The 21,260-nt window shown below is 37.9% G+C and overlaps 1 protein-coding gene across 1 annotated transcript in view; it reads left to right on the forward strand.

Moving 5' to 3' along the window:
• The window catches only part of LOC124711579 (DNA-directed RNA polymerase III subunit RPC2), a 196,715-nt gene that overhangs the window by 141,019 nt on the left and 34,436 nt on the right, over nucleotides 1-21,260 (forward strand). The window contains exons 14-17 of the mRNA XM_047241725.1: nucleotides 8,465-8,668; nucleotides 12,485-12,694; nucleotides 13,103-13,284; nucleotides 14,866-15,109. Coding sequence (XP_047097681.1) covers nucleotides 8,465-8,668; nucleotides 12,485-12,694; nucleotides 13,103-13,284; nucleotides 14,866-15,109 — 840 coding nt within the window. The remainder of the gene's footprint in view (nucleotides 1-8,464; nucleotides 8,669-12,484; nucleotides 12,695-13,102; nucleotides 13,285-14,865; nucleotides 15,110-21,260) is intronic.

A 21,260-nucleotide genomic window follows, 5' to 3' on the forward strand; every position in this document is an offset into this window, starting at 1 on the left:
TATGGTCAGAGGAAGGCAATGGCAAACCACCTCCACTAGGACCTTGCCTAGTACAGCGGTGTCCCACATCGTCCCCTACGCTCCTCGGAGTATGGGACATCATCATCATCATCTTCATCATCACATTTGCTGAACATGATTTTTAATATAAACTATATTTCATGAAAATTTCTTTGTAATTCATTGTAACTGTACTTAATGTACCAGTTTCCATTCATGTAGTCAGTTAAAAACATTACAAATTATGCTCATTAAGATTTGGTACGTTGTGCATACATCATGTAGAGGTATTGAATGATTCACTTGGCTGGAAATCAAGGTTTTCATTAAGAGTTGGCCAATTTTGTTACTTTACATTGAGAGAACATTAAATAACATGTATTTATCTGTTTTATTTTGTTGCCGGCTTGCATCTGAAGAGAAATGGCTTAATTTTTGTGGTATTTTACAGCTCAGATTCAAAGAGAAATGACATGATTTTAGTGTGATATCTACAATGTGCTATAAACACATTACAGCGTGATCACCAGCTGCTACAGAAAGGACGGCATGGCTGTTATTGTTGTGGTCCTCAGTCCAGAGACTTGTTTGAGAGCAGCTCTCCTTGCTACTCTTTCCTGTGCAAGCTTTTTCATCTCCAAGTAACTACTGCAACCTACATCCTTCTGAATCTGCTTAGTGTATTCATCCCTTGGTCTCCCTCTACGTTTTTTTACCCTCCACACTTCCCTCCAATACTAAATTGGTGATCCCTCGATGCCTCAGAACATGTCCTACCAACCGATCCCTTCTTCTAATCAAGTTGTGCTGCAAATTCTTCTTCTCCCCAATTTTATTCTGTATCTCCTCATTAGTTACATGATCGACCCATCTAATCTTTAGGATTCCTCTGTAACACCACATTTTGAAAGTTTCTATTCTCTTCTTGTCTAAACTATTTATCGTCCATGTTTCACATACATACATGGCTACACTCCATACAAATACTTTCAGAAATGACTTCCTGACACTTAAATCAATACTGGATGTTAACAAATTTCTCTTCTTCAGAAACGCTTTCCTTGCCATTGCCAGCCTACATTTTATATCCTCTCTACTTCGACCATCATCAGTTATTTTGCTCCCTAAATAGCTAAACTCATTTACTATTGTAAGTGTCTCATTTCCTAATCTAATTTCCTCAGCATCACCTGATTTAGTCTGACTACATTCCATCCTCGTTTCGCTTTTCTTGATGTTCATCTTATATCTGCCTTTTAAGACACTATCCATTCCATTCAACACCTCCTCCAGGTCCTTTGCTGTCTCTGACAGAATTACAATGTCATCGGCAAACCTCAAAGTTTTTATTTCTTCACCATGGATTTTAATTCCTGCTCCAAATTTTTCTTTTATCTCCTTTACTGCTTGCTCAGTATACAGATTTAATATCGTCGGGAATAGGCTACAACCCTGTCTCACTTCCTTCCCAACCACTGCTTCCCTTTCATGTCCCTCGACTCTTATAACTGCCATCTGGTTTCTGTACAAATTGTAAATAGCCTTTTGCTCCCTGTATTTTACCCCTGTCATCTTCAGAATTTGAAAGAGAGTATTCCAGTCAACATTGTCAAAAGCTTTCTCTAAGTGTACAAATGCTAGAAACGTAGGTTTGCCTTTCCTTAATCTATCTTCTATGAAAAGTTGCAGGGTCAGTAGAGCCTCGCGTGTTCCAACATTTCTACAGAATCCAAACTGATCTTCCCTGAGGTCTGCTTCCACCATTTTTCCATTCGTCAGTAAAGAATTCACATTAGTGTTTTGCAGCTGTGACTAATTAAACTGATGGTTCAGTAATTTTCGCACCTGTCAACACCTACTTCCTTTCGGATTATAAGTACTATATTCTTCTTGAAGTCGGAGGGTATTTTGCCTGTCTCATACATCTTGTTCACCGGATGGTAGAGTTTTGTCATGGCTGGCTCTTCCAAGGCTATCAACAGTTCTAAAGGAATGTTGTCTACTCCCAGGGCCTTGTTTTGACTTATGTCTTTTAGTGCTCTGTCACATTCTTCACACAGTATCATATTTCCCATTTCATCTTCACCTACACCGTCTACCATTTCCATAATATTGCCCTCAAGTACATCGCCATTGTATAGACCCTCTGTATATTCCTTCCACCTTTCTGATTTTCCTTCTTTGCTTAGAACTGGTTTTCCATCGAGCTCTTGATATTCACACAGGTGGTTCTCTTTTCTCCAAATGTCTCTTTAATTTTCCTGTAGGTGGCATATATCATACCCCCTAGTGATATATGCCTGTAAATCCTTACATTTGTCCTCTAGCCATCCCTGCGTAGCCATTTTGCACTTCCTGTCGATCTCATTTTTGAGATGTTTATATTCCTTTTTGCCTGCTTCATTTACTACGTTTTTATATTTTCTCCTTTCATCAATTAAATTCAATATTTCTTTTGTTACCCAAGTATTTCTATTAGCCCTCATCTTTTTACTTACTTGATCCTCTGCTATCTTCACTATTTCATCTCTCAAAGTTACCCATCTTCTTCTACTGTATTTCTTTCCCCCATTCTTGTCAATTATTCCCTAATGCTATCCATGAAGCTCTCTACAACCTCTGGTTCTTTCAGTTTTTCCAGGTCCCATCTCTTCAAATTCCCACCTTTTTACAGTTTCTTCAGTTTTAATCTACAGTTCATAACCAATAGATTGTGGTCCGAGTCCACATCTGCCCCTGGAAATGTCTTACAATTTAAAACCTGGCTCCTGAATCTCTGTCTTACCATTATATAATCCATCTGAGACCTTCCAGTATCTCCAGGCTCCTTCCATGTATACAACCTCCTTTTATGATTCTTGAACCAAGTGTTAGCTCTGATTAAATTATGCTCTGTGCAGAATTCTACCAGGAAACTTTCTCTTTCATTCCTTTCCCCCTTCCTTATTCACCTACTACTTTTTCTTCTCTTCCTTTTCCTACTATTGAATTCCAGTTCCCCATGACCATTAAATTTTTGTCTCCCTTCACTATCTAAATAATTTCTTTCATCACATCATACATTTCTTCAATCACTTCATCATCTGAGGTGCTAGTTGCATATAAACTTGTACTACTTTGCCAGGTGTGGGCTTTGTGTCTCTCTTGGGTACAATAATGTGTTCACTATGCTGTTCTTATCAACTTACCCATGCCCCTATTTTTTTTTAAAATTCATTAATAAACCTACTCCTGCATTACCTCTATTTGATTTGGTATTTATAACCATGTGTTCACCTGACCAAAAGTCTTGTTCCTCCTGCCATCGAACTTCACTAATTCCCACTATATCTAACTTTAACCTATCCATTGCTCTTTTCAAATTTTCTAATCTACCTGCCTGATGAAGGGATCTGACATTCCACACACTAGCGAGGCATGGCTAGATTTCTTTTATTCAGTACCTCAGGGTACCATTTTAGTGATCATGTGATGTATTATAAAAAGGCTGCATTGGGCTTGTGACAGCAGCAGCATACTACATGAACTGCCAACTAATACTGTAAACTGCCTGCTTGAAGACATAGCTTCCAACTCATTTGATCTCCATATAAATAAATTGATTGGAAAATACCTTCCATTAAATAAAATATTGGGATAATTACAACAAATTTATTAGAAACATATGCAAAGCTACACAGCAGTAAATGAGTTTTCCTATTTGAGCAGCAAAATAACTGATTGTGGCTGAAAGAGAGAGGATATCAAATGTAAACTGGCACTGGCAAGAAAAGCATTTCTGAAATAGAGAAAGTTGTTAACACAAATATAAATTTAAATGTTAGAAAGTCTTTCCTGAAAGTATTTGTCTGGAGTGTTGCCATGTATCGAAATGAAATATGGACGATAAACAGTTTAGACAAGGAGAGAATAGAGGCATTTGAAATGTGGTGCTACAGAAGAATGCTGATGATGAGAGGGGTAGGTCATGTAACTAGGGAGGAGATACTGAATAAAATTGGGGCGGCAAATTTGTGGCACGGTTTTATGTAAAAAGGGATTAGTTGATAGGACACGTTTTGAGACATTAAGGGACCATAATTTACTATTGGAGGGAAGTGTGGGGGATGAAAGTGATAGAGGGAGATGCAGAAAGGAATACAGTAAGCAGATTCATAAGGATGTAAGACGCAACAGCTATTCAGAGATAAAGATGGAGAGTTGCATCAAACCAGCCTTTGGACTGAAGACCACAACAGCATCAACAACAGCAGCAGCAACAACACAACTATTTCACAAATATTTCCACCTAAGTTTATAGCCAGCTCATGACAATATCTGGAGGTTCTTAGAAGGAGTCAGTGTTAGAAGGCAAGCCACTTTTTCACCTGCTGCATGAAGAGGTTGAAATCACTTGGAACCAAAACTTGGCTGATACAGCAATTCTTGTGTTCTGAAAATAATTTATTATGCAGCACAGTCACAACAATTTCAATATAAAATTACCAGTTTTGGTCACCACTGGCCATCTTGAAATCATAAGACAGATGCCATGGTTCACTTCGACCACTGCAGAAACTACTTTGATAATGTGAACCATGGCACCTGTCTTACTATCCGAAGACAGCCAGTAATCACCAAAACTAGTTATTTAGTATTGAAATTATTGTGAACATGGCAGACTGTAAATTATTTTCAAAACAAGTCATCACTAGTGTAATACTGAAATGTTGTTCTTTCCCATGTTTGTGTTCACAGGACCGAGGTTGCCCATGTGATAATTTGTTGGGGGGGGGGGGGGGGGGAGCCAAAATGTGGGGTTAGATGTGGTATGTGGTGATATGGATTACATCTCCCCCCCTCTCCCCCACCCTCTCCCCCTGTCATATATTGTGGTTCTGCCTGTATGTACAGGCTAATCTTGGGAGCTACAGCAGGGATGTTGATAGTGTTTTCTTTGATAGTTAGAGTGATAAACAAGGCAGGTTTGTGTAGACTAATTTATAAATATTTGGTGTAAATGGTGAGTTAAAATTCAGTGAGCTGTGTAAATGATGCCATCACCATCCAGTGGAAGTCCTTACAAGTACAGCTCTATGTAGCGCAACATAGCTTTGTCATAACTGACAACAAGCTTCTGATGCCGGACACTTTCTGCTAGTACATCAACGGAAGCCAAACATTTGCACACATTCACTCAATGTGGATGTTACTTAACATATTCAGGTATATTGTTTTAGAACACTTTGAAATTATACATAAGAAAGTATTTGTGAGTTTCTTAGAATATGGCATGAGATCCAGATATTAGTTGCTGATGACTACTACAGATTTTGAAAGATCACCAAGACCACCAATTTCTGCTTCCCTCAGATAAACAATCACATATAGTTTTTACTGCAAATTCTTCAAACAATGGGGAGTGCTGCGTTACTTAACAACGCCTGCAGAATTATAACAGATTGTTTGAAATCTACTCCTGCCAAATGGATTTACCATCTTGCAGGAGGAGCACCATCTCCCATTCGAAGAGAAATTGTGATGAATAAGGAATGAAAAAAAGGGGAATAAGAACAAACCCATCCACTGTGTAGGAATAAACCGTATTCACAGTGACTTCTGAACAGGTGATTCACAGTGATTGAAGTCAAGGAAGAGTTTCCTTAGAACATTAGAGGTATTTACTATCGTTGCTGTAAAAGCTAGGGTACAACTTTGGAGGGATAAGACTTCCCTCCCCTCTGACTGGAAAAGAGTTTCTGAAATTCTGCCTCCAGGACATGAGGAGGAATGGGTGACCTGGAAATCTATGAATAGGCTGAGATCAGGAGTGGGTAGATCAAAAGTTAATCGTGCAAGATGGGTTTACAGTACAGTAAATGTGAGTGTGAAGAGGTGTAGACTGTTCAGCACATGCTTCAGTGTCGACTGTGTCAAGCCTCCGGTATTGCAGAAAACCACCATCAAGCGACAGAAAATGGACTGGGAGTGGCCACGTTTTGGTCAAAGACTATATGATATGTTAACTATGCACCTATGTATGCTTCTGATGTGAGAATAAATGAATAAATAAATAAATAAATGTAACAGAAAGAAACATTCCACATGGGAAAAATATATTAAAAAAGATGCTGTGACTTACCAAACGAGAAAGACACCTGTATATGTGCGGATGGATATGTGTGTGTGTGTGTGTGTGTGTGTGTGTGTGTGTGTGTGCGAGTGTATACCTGTCCCTTTTTCCCCCTAAGCTAAGTCTTTTCTGCTCCTGGGATTGGAACGACTCCTTACCCATCCCTTAAAACCCACATCCTTTCGTCTTTCCCTCTCCTTCCCTCTTTCCTGATGAAGCAACCGTGGGTTGCGAAAGCTTGAAATTTGTGTGTGTGTGTGTTTGTTTTTTATTGTGTCTATCTACCAGCGCTTTTTCGTTTGGTAAGTCACAGCATCTTTTTTAATATAAAGGGTGTTACAAAAAGGCATGGCCAAACTTACACACAAAGAAAGAAAATATGTTATGTGGACATGTGTCCGGAAATGCTTGCTTTCCATGTTAGAGCTCATTTTATTACTTCTCTTCAAATCACATTAATCATGGAATGGAAACACACAGCAACAGAATGTACCAGCGTGACTTCAAATACTTTGTTACAGGAAATGTTCAAAATGTCCTCCGTTAGCGAGGATACATGCATCCACCCTCAGTCGCATGGAATCCCTGATGCGCTGATGCAACCCTGGAGAATGGGGTATTGTATCACAGCCGTCCACAATACGAGCATGAAGAGTCTCTACATTTGGTACCGGGGTTGCGTAGACAAGAGCTTTCAAATGCCCCCATAAATGAAAGTCAAGAGGGTTCAGTTCAGGAGAGCATGGAGGCCATGGAATTGGTCCGCCTCTACCAATCCATCGGTCACCGAATCTGTTGTTGAGAAGCGTACAAACACTTCAACTGAAAAGTGCAGGAGTTCCATTGTGCATGAACCACATGTTGTGTCATACTTGTAAAGGCACATGTTCTAGCAGCACAGGTAGAGTATCCCTATGAAATCATGATAACGTGCTCCATTGAGCGTAGGTGGAAGAACAAACTAAAATGAGCTCTAACATGGAAATTAAGCGTTCCCGGACACATGTTCACATAACATCTTTTCTTTATTTGTGTGTGAGGAATGTTTCCTGAAAGTTTGGCCGTACCTTTTTGTAACACCCTGTATAAATAAATAAATACATAAATATATCTAAAAACCAAGGTGATGAGACTTACCAAACAAAAGCGCTGGCAGGTCGATAGACACACAAACAAACACAAACATAAACACAAAATTCAAGCTTTTGCAACAAACAGTTGCTTCATCAGGAAAGAGGGAAGGAGAGGGAAAGACGAAAGGATGTGGGTTTTAAGGGAGAGGGTAAGGAGTCATTCCAATCCCGGGAGCGGAAAGACTTACCTTAGGGGGAAAAAAGGACAGGTATACACTCGCGCACACACACACGTATCCATCCGCACATACACAGACACAAGCAGACATTTGTAAAGGCAAAAGGAGTTTTGCTAGTAGTAAAGGAGTTTTGCTATTTAGGGGGTAAAATGACTGGTGATGGTCGAAGTAGAGAGGATATAAAATGTAGACTGGCAATGGCAAGGAAATCGTTTCTGAAGAAGAGAAATTTGTTAACATCGAGTATAGATTTAAGTGTCAGGAAGTCTTTTGTGAAAGTATTTATATGGAGTGTAGCCATGTATGGAAGTGAAACATGGACGATAACCAGTTTGGACAAGAAGAGAATAGAAGCTTTCGAAGTGTGGTGCTACAGAAGAATGCTGAAGATAAGGTGGGTAGATCACGTAACTAATGAGGAGGTATTGAATAGGATTGGGGAGAAGAGAAGTTTGTGGCACAACTTGACTAGAAGAAGGGATCGGTTGGTAGGACATGTTTTGAGGCATCAAGGGATCACAAATTTAGCATTGGAGGGCAGCGTGGAGGGTAAAAATCGTAGAGGGAGACCAAGAGATCAATACACTACGCAGATTCAGAAGGATGTAGGTTGCAGTAGGTACTGGGAGATGAAGAAGCTTGCACAGGATAGAGTAGCATGGAGAGCTGCATCAAACCAGTCTCAGGACTGAAGACCACAACAACAACAACAACAACAATTTTATAGTTTATTGAAAGAAGTCATTTGTTGTTAAAATGTCTAGCAGAGTTTGTACAGTGAACTGAAGGGCACATTTTCTACTCTTTATTCATAAATATGTATTCAAATCAAACCAATACCAGTTGTTTAAAGCCCATGTAAAAGATTTAAGTGAAACAGTACATAAATGTATTTAAAGGAGTGGCAGATTAGATCTTGCTGCACATAACTACTGATTGTCTTGAAACAATATAGTTCTCAAGTGTAATTATGTACTATGCTTGTGTTAATGTATTTGTTTGCTGAACCAGTATAACTTTATTCATTTATGCTTTTGAAGGTCTTGTGGAGTTTCTTGATGTGAATGAGGAGAATGATAGTCACATTGCATTGTCTGAAGCTACCATTGATCCTCGACTCACAACCCATCTCGAGATTGAACCATTCACCCTGTTGGGTGTTTGTGCTGGACTTGTTCCTTATCCACACCACAACCAAAGTCCAAGAAATACATACCAGTGTGCTATGGGGAAGCAAGCCATGGGTATGTATAAAACTTCTTGCAAGGTTTTTATTTTTCATATTGCAGATAAATAACATTTATGCTTTTATAAAATGGAAAAACTTATACAAGCTGCTCTTAGGGGTCCTTGGATTCTGGAGAGACATAGGAACTTGCAAGGCAATACTGAACCTCCAACTTACCTTTAGAAGATAGACTGAAGACAAACCTACATTTATAAATTTAGATAAAGCTGTTGACCATGTTGACTAGGATAAAATCCTTGAAAATCTGAAGCTAGCAGGGGTAAAATGCAGGGAGTGATATAAGAATCGAAGGGTATGAAAGGGGGGGCAGTAGCTGAGAGGGGAAAGAGATGGGGCTGTAGCCTACCCCAGTATTATTCAGTCTGTACATTAACAAGCAGTAAAGAAAGAAAACCAAGGAGAAAGTTAGGTTGGGAATTAAAGTTCAGGGATAAAAAAACAAAAAGACTTTATGATTTGCAAATGACATTGTAATTCTGTCAGACAGAGGAAGAACTTCAAAAATCAGTTGAATAAAGCGGATAGTATTTTGAAAAGAGGTTATAAGATGAATATCGACAACAGTAAAACTATGGCTGAAGTAGTGTAAAATACAGACTGGCCCGAGCAAAAAATGCATTTCTGCAAAAGAGAAGTTTGTTAAGATTGAATATAAATTTAAGTGTTAGGAGGTATTTTCTGAAGGTTTTTGGAGTGTAGTGTTGTACAGAAGTGAAACATGGGTGATAAACAGTTCAACAGGAACAGAATAGAAGCTCTGATCAGATTGGATAACTGAGGAGGAAGGACTGACTTGAAATGGGGGGAAAAGAAATTTATGGCAGAATTTGATTAAAGGAAGTACTTGGTTGACAGGACAGATCATGAGTTATCAAGTTGTCAATTTGGTAATGGAGTGTTAGCTGGAGAGTAAAAATTAGAGAGAGAACAAGGCTTGAGTAAGGTAACCAGGTTCAAAACAGGTGTAGCTTTCAGTATCTTTGCAGAGATGAAGAGGCACGCATAGAATAGACTAACATAGAGAGCTGCATCAAACCAATCTTTGGGCTGAAGGCCACAACAACACAGTGATCTTGAACTACAAGAAAATTGTAGAGGTTGTTCAGTGAGATTTTCTGAGTATTTTAGTGCAAAAGATTCATTGTCACCAGTGACTCATTAAAGAGTAACTGCATTTAGTTTTGAGAACAATAGACTGGTTGTGATGGTCCTTTTCATGACCAGCTTAGTCATCACATGTGTTACCAATGAACTTCTTCTGTGGGAACTTTAGGACCCTAGGTTATGAGGCCTCTGTGGATCCTCACTTGGATCTGATTGCTAGGACTTCTGCAGTCACAGAAGTTGTATGCCTAACTCCTGTTATTGTTGAGCATGTAAGACAGTCATCATTGTGTCACTGTACACATTGCTGCGATCATTGTGATTGACAGTTTGAACAGTACTTATAATGGAACATCCTGCGTTTTTTAATATGTTGTATACTCATGGAACAAATTAAACTCATTGCAATAAAAGTGTTTGTTTTGTCTGAGGTTTTTGGATTACTTTGTTTTTCATATTGTATATTTTGGTGATTGCATGATTACAGGCTTTTTCCACTGTTGTGAAGACATTTCCAGAGAAACAAAGGTAACTGGATAACAAATCAAATAAATCATAATTACATTATTACTCTGTTAGAGGCCTCTGTAGGCCACTGGTCTCCTATACCAAAGAACCCCTGAATAACCACCAAATTTTGTCAGTGGAATTTGGGTTCATGCAGTGTAAGTAGGAACAGGAAAAATTCATGAAAATGATCGGTTTTTAGTAAAACAACACAAAATTTTTGATTTTTGTGACACATAGCGAAATTTGTCATTTTATAGTATAAAAATGTTATAGATCTGAGACGACAGCTTAACGATATTTGTAACTGATAGTTGCTGAACATTGACATCACATTTTCCTTTCTTTTTTTCTTGAAGATGAGGTTCATACATAATCTTAAAATGACAGTTCATTTCCTACATAACGACGTATGAAGTGATGTGAAAAGTAGCACTGAACTAGGAAAAAAATAACAATGGAATTGGCAAGAAATAGCACCAAAATTGGCAAATAAATAACACTGAACTTGAGATAAATCACTGAATCTGGCAAGAAGTAACACAAAATTTGATGATATATAAAACCAAATGCGGCAAAAAAATAATGCTGTATTTGGGAAAAGAATAGCACCATATTTGGAAAAAATACCCTAACGTTGGCAAAAATAACACTAAATTTGGAGAAAAGTAACACCTAATTTGGTAAAAAGTAACACATAATTTGGCAAAATTAATTGAAAATTGGGCAAAAAGAGGAAACACTCAGAATTTGGTAAAGAAATAAAACTTTTAATTTTGCAAAAGAACAAGGAAGGTCAACAAGAAATAACATCAAAATTGGCAAAAAAATACCAAAATTCATAACAAATAGCACAGAGATATACAAAAAATAGCACCAAAATTTGCAAAAAATAGCACCAAAATTTGCAAAAAAATGGGATTGAAATTTGAAAAAAAAAGGGGGGACTTAAACGTGCAAAAAATTGCACCGAAATTTGCAGAAAATATCACTGAAATTTTCAGAAAATATCACTGAAATTTGCAGAAAATATCACTGAAATTTCCAGAAAATAGCACCAAAATTTGTAAAAAATAGCACCGAAATTCGCAAAAAATACCACCGAAATTGAAAGAAAATGGGAGACAAATAACACTGAAACTGGAGACAAATAACATGGGGGGGGGGGCGCCAAAAGAGACAAAATAAAATAACATAGAATTTGGCAACAAGATGGCACTTAGTGTGACAAAAAAATACTTGTTTAGGTGAAAAGTAACACCAAGTTTGGCCACAAAATAAAATGATTTTTTCTTGTCCCTGTAGTATAAGTGTGCCTTTATGTACAGGTATGTGACCAGTCCAAGTGTAATTTCTTATACGCTTTTTTTGGTGTTTACAATTAATTGTGGCCTACATGTTGTACTATGATTATTGCTTCATTAGAGGTTCCCTCCCCTCCCCCACCTTGCCTCCCCCCTCCCCTCCCAAACTGCAGATACAGAATCAGCCCCTGATGTGTTCAGTGTCTATAGAAGTAGGAATCATGGGGAAAGAATCACACACTGCCTGCCGGCAGCCACCAAGGACATTCAGCCCATGCTGCTTGCCCTATGTTTTGCTGGCCCTCAGATAGCTGGGACATACTTCCTTCCTTATTGCTACATGGACTTAGGTCCCCACACACATTAAACTTATTCTTCTCATCCTGGCGTCAAACTGTGGTAACCTACTGTCCCCTCACCCTCCATTCTTTTTGTTGTGATTGTCTGCAACTCAACGTGTCATTTTTACTGTGAGTAGCAGTCTGTAGTTTTCTTAATATTGTTGATATCCAACCTGGACTTCCCATTGTTTATTAGGTCCTTATAAGTTACTCTTCTAATGTGACGACCTCTTGGTCTCATCAAGACTGACTGACTGCATAACAGATTTTTCTGGGTGCACCTAATTGTATTTCTTGAAGGAATAAACCATTATTTATCAAATGAAAATTTCTCTTTCTCTTTTAATGCTCTCAGAGGTTGCTCACACCTAGTCTGTCCTGATTGGGCACACACTATGTGGCTGTACACTTACAACCATTATCATAACATCTATTGTGGTAGTCTTGTATTTGAGAGTACAAAATTTTTCTTTTTACATTATTTAATTAGTAAGTTTTAAGAATAAGCATAGTTTTAAGAATAAATGTGACCTAATCTAACGATCTTCTTCATAGGTACAATTGGTTATAACCAACGAAATCGGATAGATACATTGCTGTATAATTTGGTATACCCACAGGCGCCTATGGTGAAGTCTCATACAATTGAACTGACAAACTTTGATAAAATTCCAGCGGGACAAAATGCAATTGTAGCTGTTATGAGCTACAGTGGTTATGACATTGAGGATGCCCTTATAATAAATAAAGCATCCATCGATAGAGGTACAGTAAGTGAATCTCATTTGTTGGTCATATTTAATTAAATTGTACCAAGGATTTTACTTAATTCTTTGAGACTCACTTGAATATTCAAAAACTACTATGATGTAACTGTGTAAATGTAACCCTACTTCCCCAAGTTGTTCCAGAAGGGGTTGGGATGCATTCAGATAATTCAGTATTACAAATTGTTTGATTATCGTGTGTGTCACTTGTAAACTTCAGTTATACATTTACATTTATATTTCAAAGAAAGCCATTTTAACTAATAGCAAAATTTTCCAAAAGAATTAACCACAAATTACGGTGTAGAGGACTGTTTTACTCTCTGCACACTGCTTAACTAACTCATATTTCCTATAATGGCTAAAACTGTTTCACGTAATACTTATCAAAATTTTACGTTCATAGGTTACGGACGATGCCTTGTTTACCGAAATGCTAAATGTACTCTTAAACGTTATGCAAATCAGACGTATGACCGTATTTTGGGTCCCCTGGTTGACCCAGAAACAAAGAAACCAGCATGGCAACATACTTGTTTAGATGCTGATGGCATTGCTTCACCAGGAGAGAAAGTGGAAAACAGACAGGTATGTGAATACGATCTCAAAAAAGTGTACATTGTGATTCTGATTCAGTATGTATGTCACAGGTTCAGCTAGTTGCTATTCTTCGTCGTGTTTTATGTGGTCTTTAAAAAAGCATTTATGTGAGGTATGTCAGGGATTTATGTGAGGTATGTCAGGGAGACGTAACAATAAGTGAGAAACAAAAGGAAATGCAGTGTGTATATATGCGGAAATTTCATGTGGATTGTTCATAAACATGAACTGCTAAAAATCTTTACTGATCTTTTTGGAGACTATCGGCTCTTTCATGACACAGTAGTCACATCACTTGTCACATCCAGCTGCACTGACAACTTGACAGATCTTTTGTTGCTTAAACCCTTTTCATGCATTCATCTATATGTGAGGCATAATCACTGTCTTTACTTTTTCTCACTCAGCACATGTTTGTTGTTTATTCAACTGTATCTACTACAGGCCTGTCTGACAGGTAATTACTTAGGAAACCTTGAGTGGTTACCCATTGTCTATAAAATTTGTACCTGCCATGGATTTACTACTCTGTCTCTTTCTGCCTGTTAAATTCTTCCTCCAAACATATGTCAGTTGTACGAGAAATCGTACTACTACCTTCCTTTTTCTTTGTCCTCAATAAATTTCTTTGATACTATTTTGCAATTTTATGTTTATACTGAGATGATGCTGAAGCATGTGGGCCCTAACAATTACCTAAGTTTTGTTAATCATGGTCTGCTATTGTTTTAATAAAGGACAATATTAGCCATGCTCTAAATACTGTGAACTTATTAGCCTGCCACATACACTCTTGTTAATTTTTTGGTTAATGAGCACTCTTAGCATAAATTGCCCCCCCCCCCCCCCCCCCCCCTCAAAGAAAGAAAGAAAATTATTTCAGTGGTGTTTGCACTTATATTTCTTCGACACTGCATTACTTGTTATGGTCATATACCAAGCAACTCACAATAAACACAGTGAGCAAGGTGTCACAGTGGTAAGACACTGAACTGTAATTTGGGAAACAGAAGTTTAAATCCTTGTCTGACCACTCTGACAATTTTTCCATGGTTTCTAAACATCGCTTAAAGCAAATGCCAGAAAGATTCCTGTGTTTTCTCAACATTGCTTAAAGCAAATTACAGAATAGTTCCTTTAAAAAAGACAAGGTGAAATACCTTCACCAATACTAGTATTTGTCCAGGACACTAAATGACGGTTTCCCTGCCTTACTTCAAAGAATACTCCTGGGGGCAAAAATGCTATAGCAATGTATTGGGGTTTTCATCTAAAGCTAGACTCTTCAATAACATAGATTTTAGATGTTGTTATGCAGAGATTAGTCTCTGACTGCATAACACATGAAGTTTTGGAAGTAATTATACCACTGGTATTTCATTGTATGTTTAAAGCTTGCTCTACAGTTTGAAACTTTGTATTAGTAAAATTTCAAAACTATAACTTTAGGTGATTATTTTATAACTGCAGTCATATTTTACTTCACATTTAACTCTTGACTCTTTTAAGAATTTTGTATCATTTTCTTTTCAGTATCACTTAGTAGCCAATGCTGTTTCTCTCTTTTAGTGTCTTGTGAATAAGTCAATGCCAACAGTGACACTGAATCCAGTTAACACTGGGCAAGAGCAAGCTACAGAATACCGTGATGTTCCAATTAGTTATAAGGGTGCAGAGCCATCATATATTGAGAAAGTAATGGTTTCATCTAATAACGAAGAAGATTTCTTAATTAAAGTTTTGCTCCGACAAACAAGACGGCCTGAAATTGGTGACAAGTTCAGTAGCCGACATGGACAAAAGGGAGTAGTTGGTAAGATTACTTTCATTTTGCAGACTTTTGTATTATGCCATGTGGTGTAAGATAAAGTTGAAATTGCAGTATTTATTAGTGTGTTGGAAAACAATGTTTAAAACCTACTGTTATCTTTTAGATGCATGAGATTACATGTTAGCCTCAAGTTTTGGCACTCTCTGCTGAATGTTTAGGAGAAAAAAAGAAAAAAAAAATTAAATGTGGTAAGGCTAAAAGATCATCATATCAAATAATGATTTGCACTTGAAGTACAAAACAAATTACAGGTCCTCTCTTAAGAAAACTTTTTGCAGGAAGGAATTGAAACAGTTTGGTAAAAACATAAAAACAGCTTCCTAGATGTTGGATTGAACATACAGAATAACCTCAGTTTTACGTTCCCAGAATTAACATTTTCCCACCATTTACAACATTTTTTATTACTCCCTTCCTATTTCCTATGACCACAATGTTAATCCGCACCCAATTTTGCATCGTCATATCCATAGCTTATGCTTTGTGGCTAGTTGTTTGTAGAGAAAAAACTGACATAAAATGACATTGGAATGATGTTCACTGTTGAATAGTGCTTACAAACATTACGTGGTTAGGTTTCTAGACACCAGGGTGCTCTTCTCAGTGGATTTGAATCGGTAAACGTCTAAAAGTTGGAACAGTTCGTGCTATATCTTCTGCCACTGCCAAGCTCTGCTTGGTGTAGTGGCTGATGGGAGCAATTAGGGTTGTTTGGATAAAGATATCATGCCCAATCACAACCAAACTGTCTCTAGTGTGCATGCACAGTTTTGTGATTATAGTGGTCATCGTTAACTCCTTTGTCGAACCGTATTTAATTGTTTAACATGTTTTGTGATTTGGCCACTTGTAGCACTGGTGACACCTTCACTCACTTTGCATTGGACAAATGCTTATATAATTTAAAAACAGTACCAATTGTGTTTTCCTTCTTGCTGAGCAAAATGTGTCTGAGAGTCTTTCACCATTGTCAAGTGCAGTTATTCACTTACATGTTTTTTGTGATGTGACACAAACTAACTATGTGATCATTTGTGTGTGTGTGGCCTTCTACATAACTGATACTTGTGTCAATATTTGCACTTGAAAATGAGAGAAAAATTCTCAAAACGTATCATGCTAAGCATGAAAAAATATATAACTGGTGCAGTGTTTCATTATTTAAACAATGAATGAGAGCTGCAATCTGTCCAAAATCATCAAAATTGAGTCAGATGTTTCTACTTCCCAACTGTCAGTCCCAGTTACACCAACCGTTTTTATTAGATAATAAACAAGCCCGTGATGAGCATTTTGATGCCTGTGATGTACATATATCATGCATAAAGTGCAAAAAATGCAATGGCAGTATCCTACACATAACTTGTACAGCCTATAATGTTATTTCCCACATTTTACAGTTTCCCACATTGTACACTATTTTTTGTAGTCCCTTGAAAAGAGTGAAAGCAACATTTCACCGTATTAGGATTTAAGATACATCGAAGGAAAGAACTAAAGCAAAAGTTAAATCTTTTTTATACAAAAGTTTATAAGATCGAAGTGCATAAAGAATAAATGGAGGCAAACAGAAGATTGAAAATAGGGATAAGATGAGATAAAAGGAAATGGATAGATGAGCAGGCACAGTTAACAAAAAAGAAGCAAGCCATGGAAATATAAAGGAGCTGTACGATATCACCAAATGACTCTCAGTGAAGAACTTTAGACTTGAAGGACCAGTTAAGAGCAAGGATCAGGTGATGATTACAAACAGGCACAGCTACATAGATGGAGGGAGCATTTCAAGGAGTTGTTAAATTATAAGGACAACCAAGAGGAACAGGTAAGAGATTCTCCAGAGGAAGTCAAAGCAGATCAACATATAAATGTGCAGTATCCCACTATACATGAAATTAGGAGGGCTTTAAGAAACGTAAAACAACGCAAAGGCTCCAAGCGTAGACAACACAGCACTGGAGCTGTTAAAAGCCAATATTTTAAGTACAGATGAAATCCTCCACTCCTTTCTGAAGCATATTTGGCTTGAAGAGAAATCCTCGAGTGAGTAAAAAGGGGCTTGTTGGTAAAGTGCCCCCCCCCCCCCCAAAAAAAAAAAAAAAAAGTTGTAACAACTGGTGTGGTATTACTTTGCTGTCAGTGCCCAGTCAAGTCTTCGCCAGAGTTATTTTAAATAGGATTAAAGATTCAGTTGAAAATCAACTGTGTAAAGAACAAGCCAAAACATTTGGGTGATCTTATTAATATCTTTGGATTATATTAGAGCAAAATGAAGAATTCCAGGCAATTGTGCACCTGGCATTCATTGATTTTGAAAAGGCCTTCAATTCTGTGAAACATCAAGTGCTGTGGCCAGTGTTATGGAAGTATGGTAAACCACAGAATATTCTAAACATCATTAGAGGTCTGTTCGCAAGGGAGATCTTACAGATCCAATAGAGGTAACAACTGGAGTCTGGCAGGGTTGTATTTTGTCACCAATGCTCTTCCTACTTGTCCTTGACTCAGTTACAAAAAAAGTCACAGGGGCAGGGGATGAGCAATCAAATGGGGGATCCATAAACATCTGGAGGATTTGGATTTCGCAGACTACATAGTTTTACTAACTCAAAGGCTGACAGCTATGAAAGCTAAATTCAACTCACTGAAAAAAGAAGCAGTAATTGCTGGGCTCAAGATAAACATAGATAAAACAAAGGAAATGATAAATTCTGGGAGCATGAAAGTGCCTCTGCCTGTAGGGTAGCACCAAGTGGAGATTGTCAGTTCATTTCTGTATCTGGGTAGTGTGTTGACAGAAAATGGTGGAGCCAGAGATAATGTGAAGAATAACATAAAGAGGGCAAATGCTGCATTCATATAACTGTATCAAGTGTGGAGAAACAGAAACATCACATGCAAAACTAAAATTCGCATTTTTAATAAAAATGTGAAGGCTGTCCTGTATACCAGAGAAAGTTGGAAAGTAGGTGAAAAGACAGCATTACAGTTACAGTGCTTCATGAATAATTGTCTCCAGCACTTAGTAAATATCTGGTAGCCACAAAAAAAAGTAATGGAGATCTCTGGAGAAAAGCAGACCAGACACTTGTAGAAGAATGAATATGTGAGAGAAAGTGGATATGAATGGGGCACATATTGAGAAAGCCAGCTGGGGCAATTGAAAAGAAGGCACTGGAATGAAATTTGCAAGGAACAAGGAATAGAGGTGTTTAGAACTACATGGAAAAGGGCAGTGGAAGGGGAAGCAAGGACAGTTTGCAAGACCGGGTGGAATTGAGAGAAATGGCCAAAGATAGAGATGGATGATGAGTTCTCCCGGATGCCCTATTCTGCCATAGCAGCCAAAGGAATTTAGTCAAGAAAGTCAAGTTAAATATTGCTGAAACATTTGTTTTTGCCTTTGCTGCTGGTCTGCATTCAACTAATATGGAATCCATCTTGTACAAAGCTTTCTCACAACCAGTTTTTCGTATCAGATTTATTGTAATCTTTGTCCTGGCAAGCCAGTGATATCATGTCATATATCTGCAATTATAGATTGTCCACTTCAAATATGCGTCTGTTGTTGCAGGTTTGGGTGTACTTATCTGAATAAGATATACAGTCATATATGAACTTGGCTAGCAATTTCTTAACTATTGACAGTGACCTGCACCATCTTTATGTGAACTTCTGCTGACAATGAACGATGCTCATGACTAGATATGTTGTCAACACGGAGAACAGCTGCCTGAAATGTGCATTGTGCCACTATGGGGGACATTCACCTGGGCTTCCATGGGACCTGTGGAAATAATCAGAGCCATCAAAACAGGTGTAGACTAAGTGACTAAGTGAACATTACTGTGGACAACCTCAAGGATGTAGCCAAGATTTTGGCAAATGGGGAAGGGCCCAGTTTGTTAAAGAAGACCTTTAAAAGACTTATGTTTTCATTTATTCTGAAAGTTTCCATATTGATCAATAAACGATTTTATTTGAAAATGATCTCAGGGTTTTCACACGTGGAGATATAATCTTGTTACTTAGATGTGCTGTATTTAGGGAAACCACTAACGAGGGGAAACTCCTCATCCACCCTCCTCAGATTTAGTGGTAAGAGGGCTCAGCGGACAGCCCGTCAAAAACTGAACACAGATCGAGCATGAAATCAGGAAGAAAGTGTTCTGAACTGAAAAAAAGGCAAAATAAAAACAGGAAGCAGTTCAAGGGCAAGAACTGCTATATAGAGCATCCTGCCAGAGCAACTGTGTCATGGTTAAGTGGTCACGGTGTTGTACTGCCAAGTGGGCAAGTCATGTTCAAATCTCCCAGGTGTCAATTTTATTATTATTATTATTTATTTATTTATTTATTTTTGCCGTTCGCCATATTCAAATTTGTGTCTGTGTCATGGTATAACATCCTTTTGCAACAACAAGGTGTAAGGAAAGGACTCATAATGATAGTTGATTCTGTACAACTATTCTATTAGCAACCAAAATGAAGTGGCTTTCGTATGGGATCTGCAAATATTTGATGACAAGATGACAGGTCAACTAAATCCTCCACCAGGAAACACATCTGGCATGTCATACATGGATTAATGATGGTACATGTGTCATATGATAGGAATCTCTTATCAGCGCACCTAATTTATACACCTGTTAAGTAAGTGAGAACTGCCTCCTTGCCCGATTTAGGTGTTCGTAAGAATGTGAATGTGATCACTCCCAAGGAAATGATGAAAACATAATAGTTTGTCATGTAAGCTGCAACAAATGAACACAACAGTTTGTCGCACAGTTTCTCTGTGATCTGTCAAAATGTGTTTTTAACGTTTTTGATGCTATGTTCCATTTTGGAAGTTTTGACTCTTAAATCCCTTTGTTGTAACATAGTCCACACCCATTTATTTGTTGTTTTCATTTTTGTGAGATGTCAATGTGGTATCTCACTTGCTCTTACTATTCATCATGTTTACTTGTGATAGTAACGTATTCTTACCACATGACTCATATTCTGTAACCAATGTATAGTATGACAACTGCCAAGATTACAGAAAGAGAACAACATTTCAATGACTGGACGGACAGTTTATAAAGTTGTGAACACGGCTTGTCCACTTTACAGTCGAACACCATGACACTGTAGGTATTTAGTTTAGCTCAATATTGCATTCGTTAAGCTTAGGCCATTCACTGTTTCTGTTTTTCATTTTTTTCACAGTTGAGTACTTATTCTTCCAGTTTTCATGCTTGATCTATGTTGAGTTTTTGACAGGCTATCCACTTGGCCATCTAGCAACAAAATCTGAGGAGGATGCAATGGGGAGTTTCCCATGTAAGAAGCAGTCATGCTCCAATCTCCCTTCACCCACCAAGGTTATTTTACACTCTTCTCCTTTCAGTCTGGATGTGAGCTGAGGAAGTGATCAGGAATGCATGAGCGTTAATTTTTTGGGACTCTGTGATTATTAATGACAGGCTTATGGAATAGAGAGACCTCGGTTCGACAGAGAGGCAAGAAAAATCACTTCCTGAAATTTCCTCCTTTAAGTAAGTGTACGTCACTTCTTGTAATGTAAGAAAGATCATTCTCTGCATTAAAGATTGTCCAGGCAGATAAATGCATGAGCCTTAATGAGAAGAATTTGGATTATTATTTATTTATCATAAGGCATGTAGTGCTGGGAGCCTCAAAAGAGATGCTTGGCTTGCCTTTGATGCAGCTATTTTCATTTAAGCAGAGGGGCTGCATTTTTAGGAGAATTGGACTCTTGTCAGGAAAGAAAGGTATTCTGAAGAAATTGGCTGTGGCCTATAGTAATGAGCTAACCCTAGCATTTACCTAAACTGAATATATGAAACCACAAAAAAACATTTTCAAGGTTGCCGGTGGAATGATTCAAACCACTTCACCTCCTGAATCCAGTGATTGCCAGCTCAGTGGCTCAACACGCAGAGCTACTCCAAATTGGTTGAGAATTAGGATAAAGTGGCTGTTGTACATTGTTTCAGAATTAAATTAAATAAAATGCATTGCAACAGGAGACTGAATTCTAACATTGCATGTTTTTCCTTTAAGGATACAGGGTACTTTTCTGGCTCAATATTATGTAAAAAACGACACCTTTTTCTTTCAGGCACTG

The sequence above is a fragment of the Schistocerca piceifrons genome, chromosome 8 (assembly GCF_021461385.2).
Source record: "Schistocerca piceifrons isolate TAMUIC-IGC-003096 chromosome 8, iqSchPice1.1, whole genome shotgun sequence".
Lineage (NCBI taxonomy): Eukaryota > Metazoa > Arthropoda > Insecta > Orthoptera > Acrididae > Schistocerca > Schistocerca piceifrons.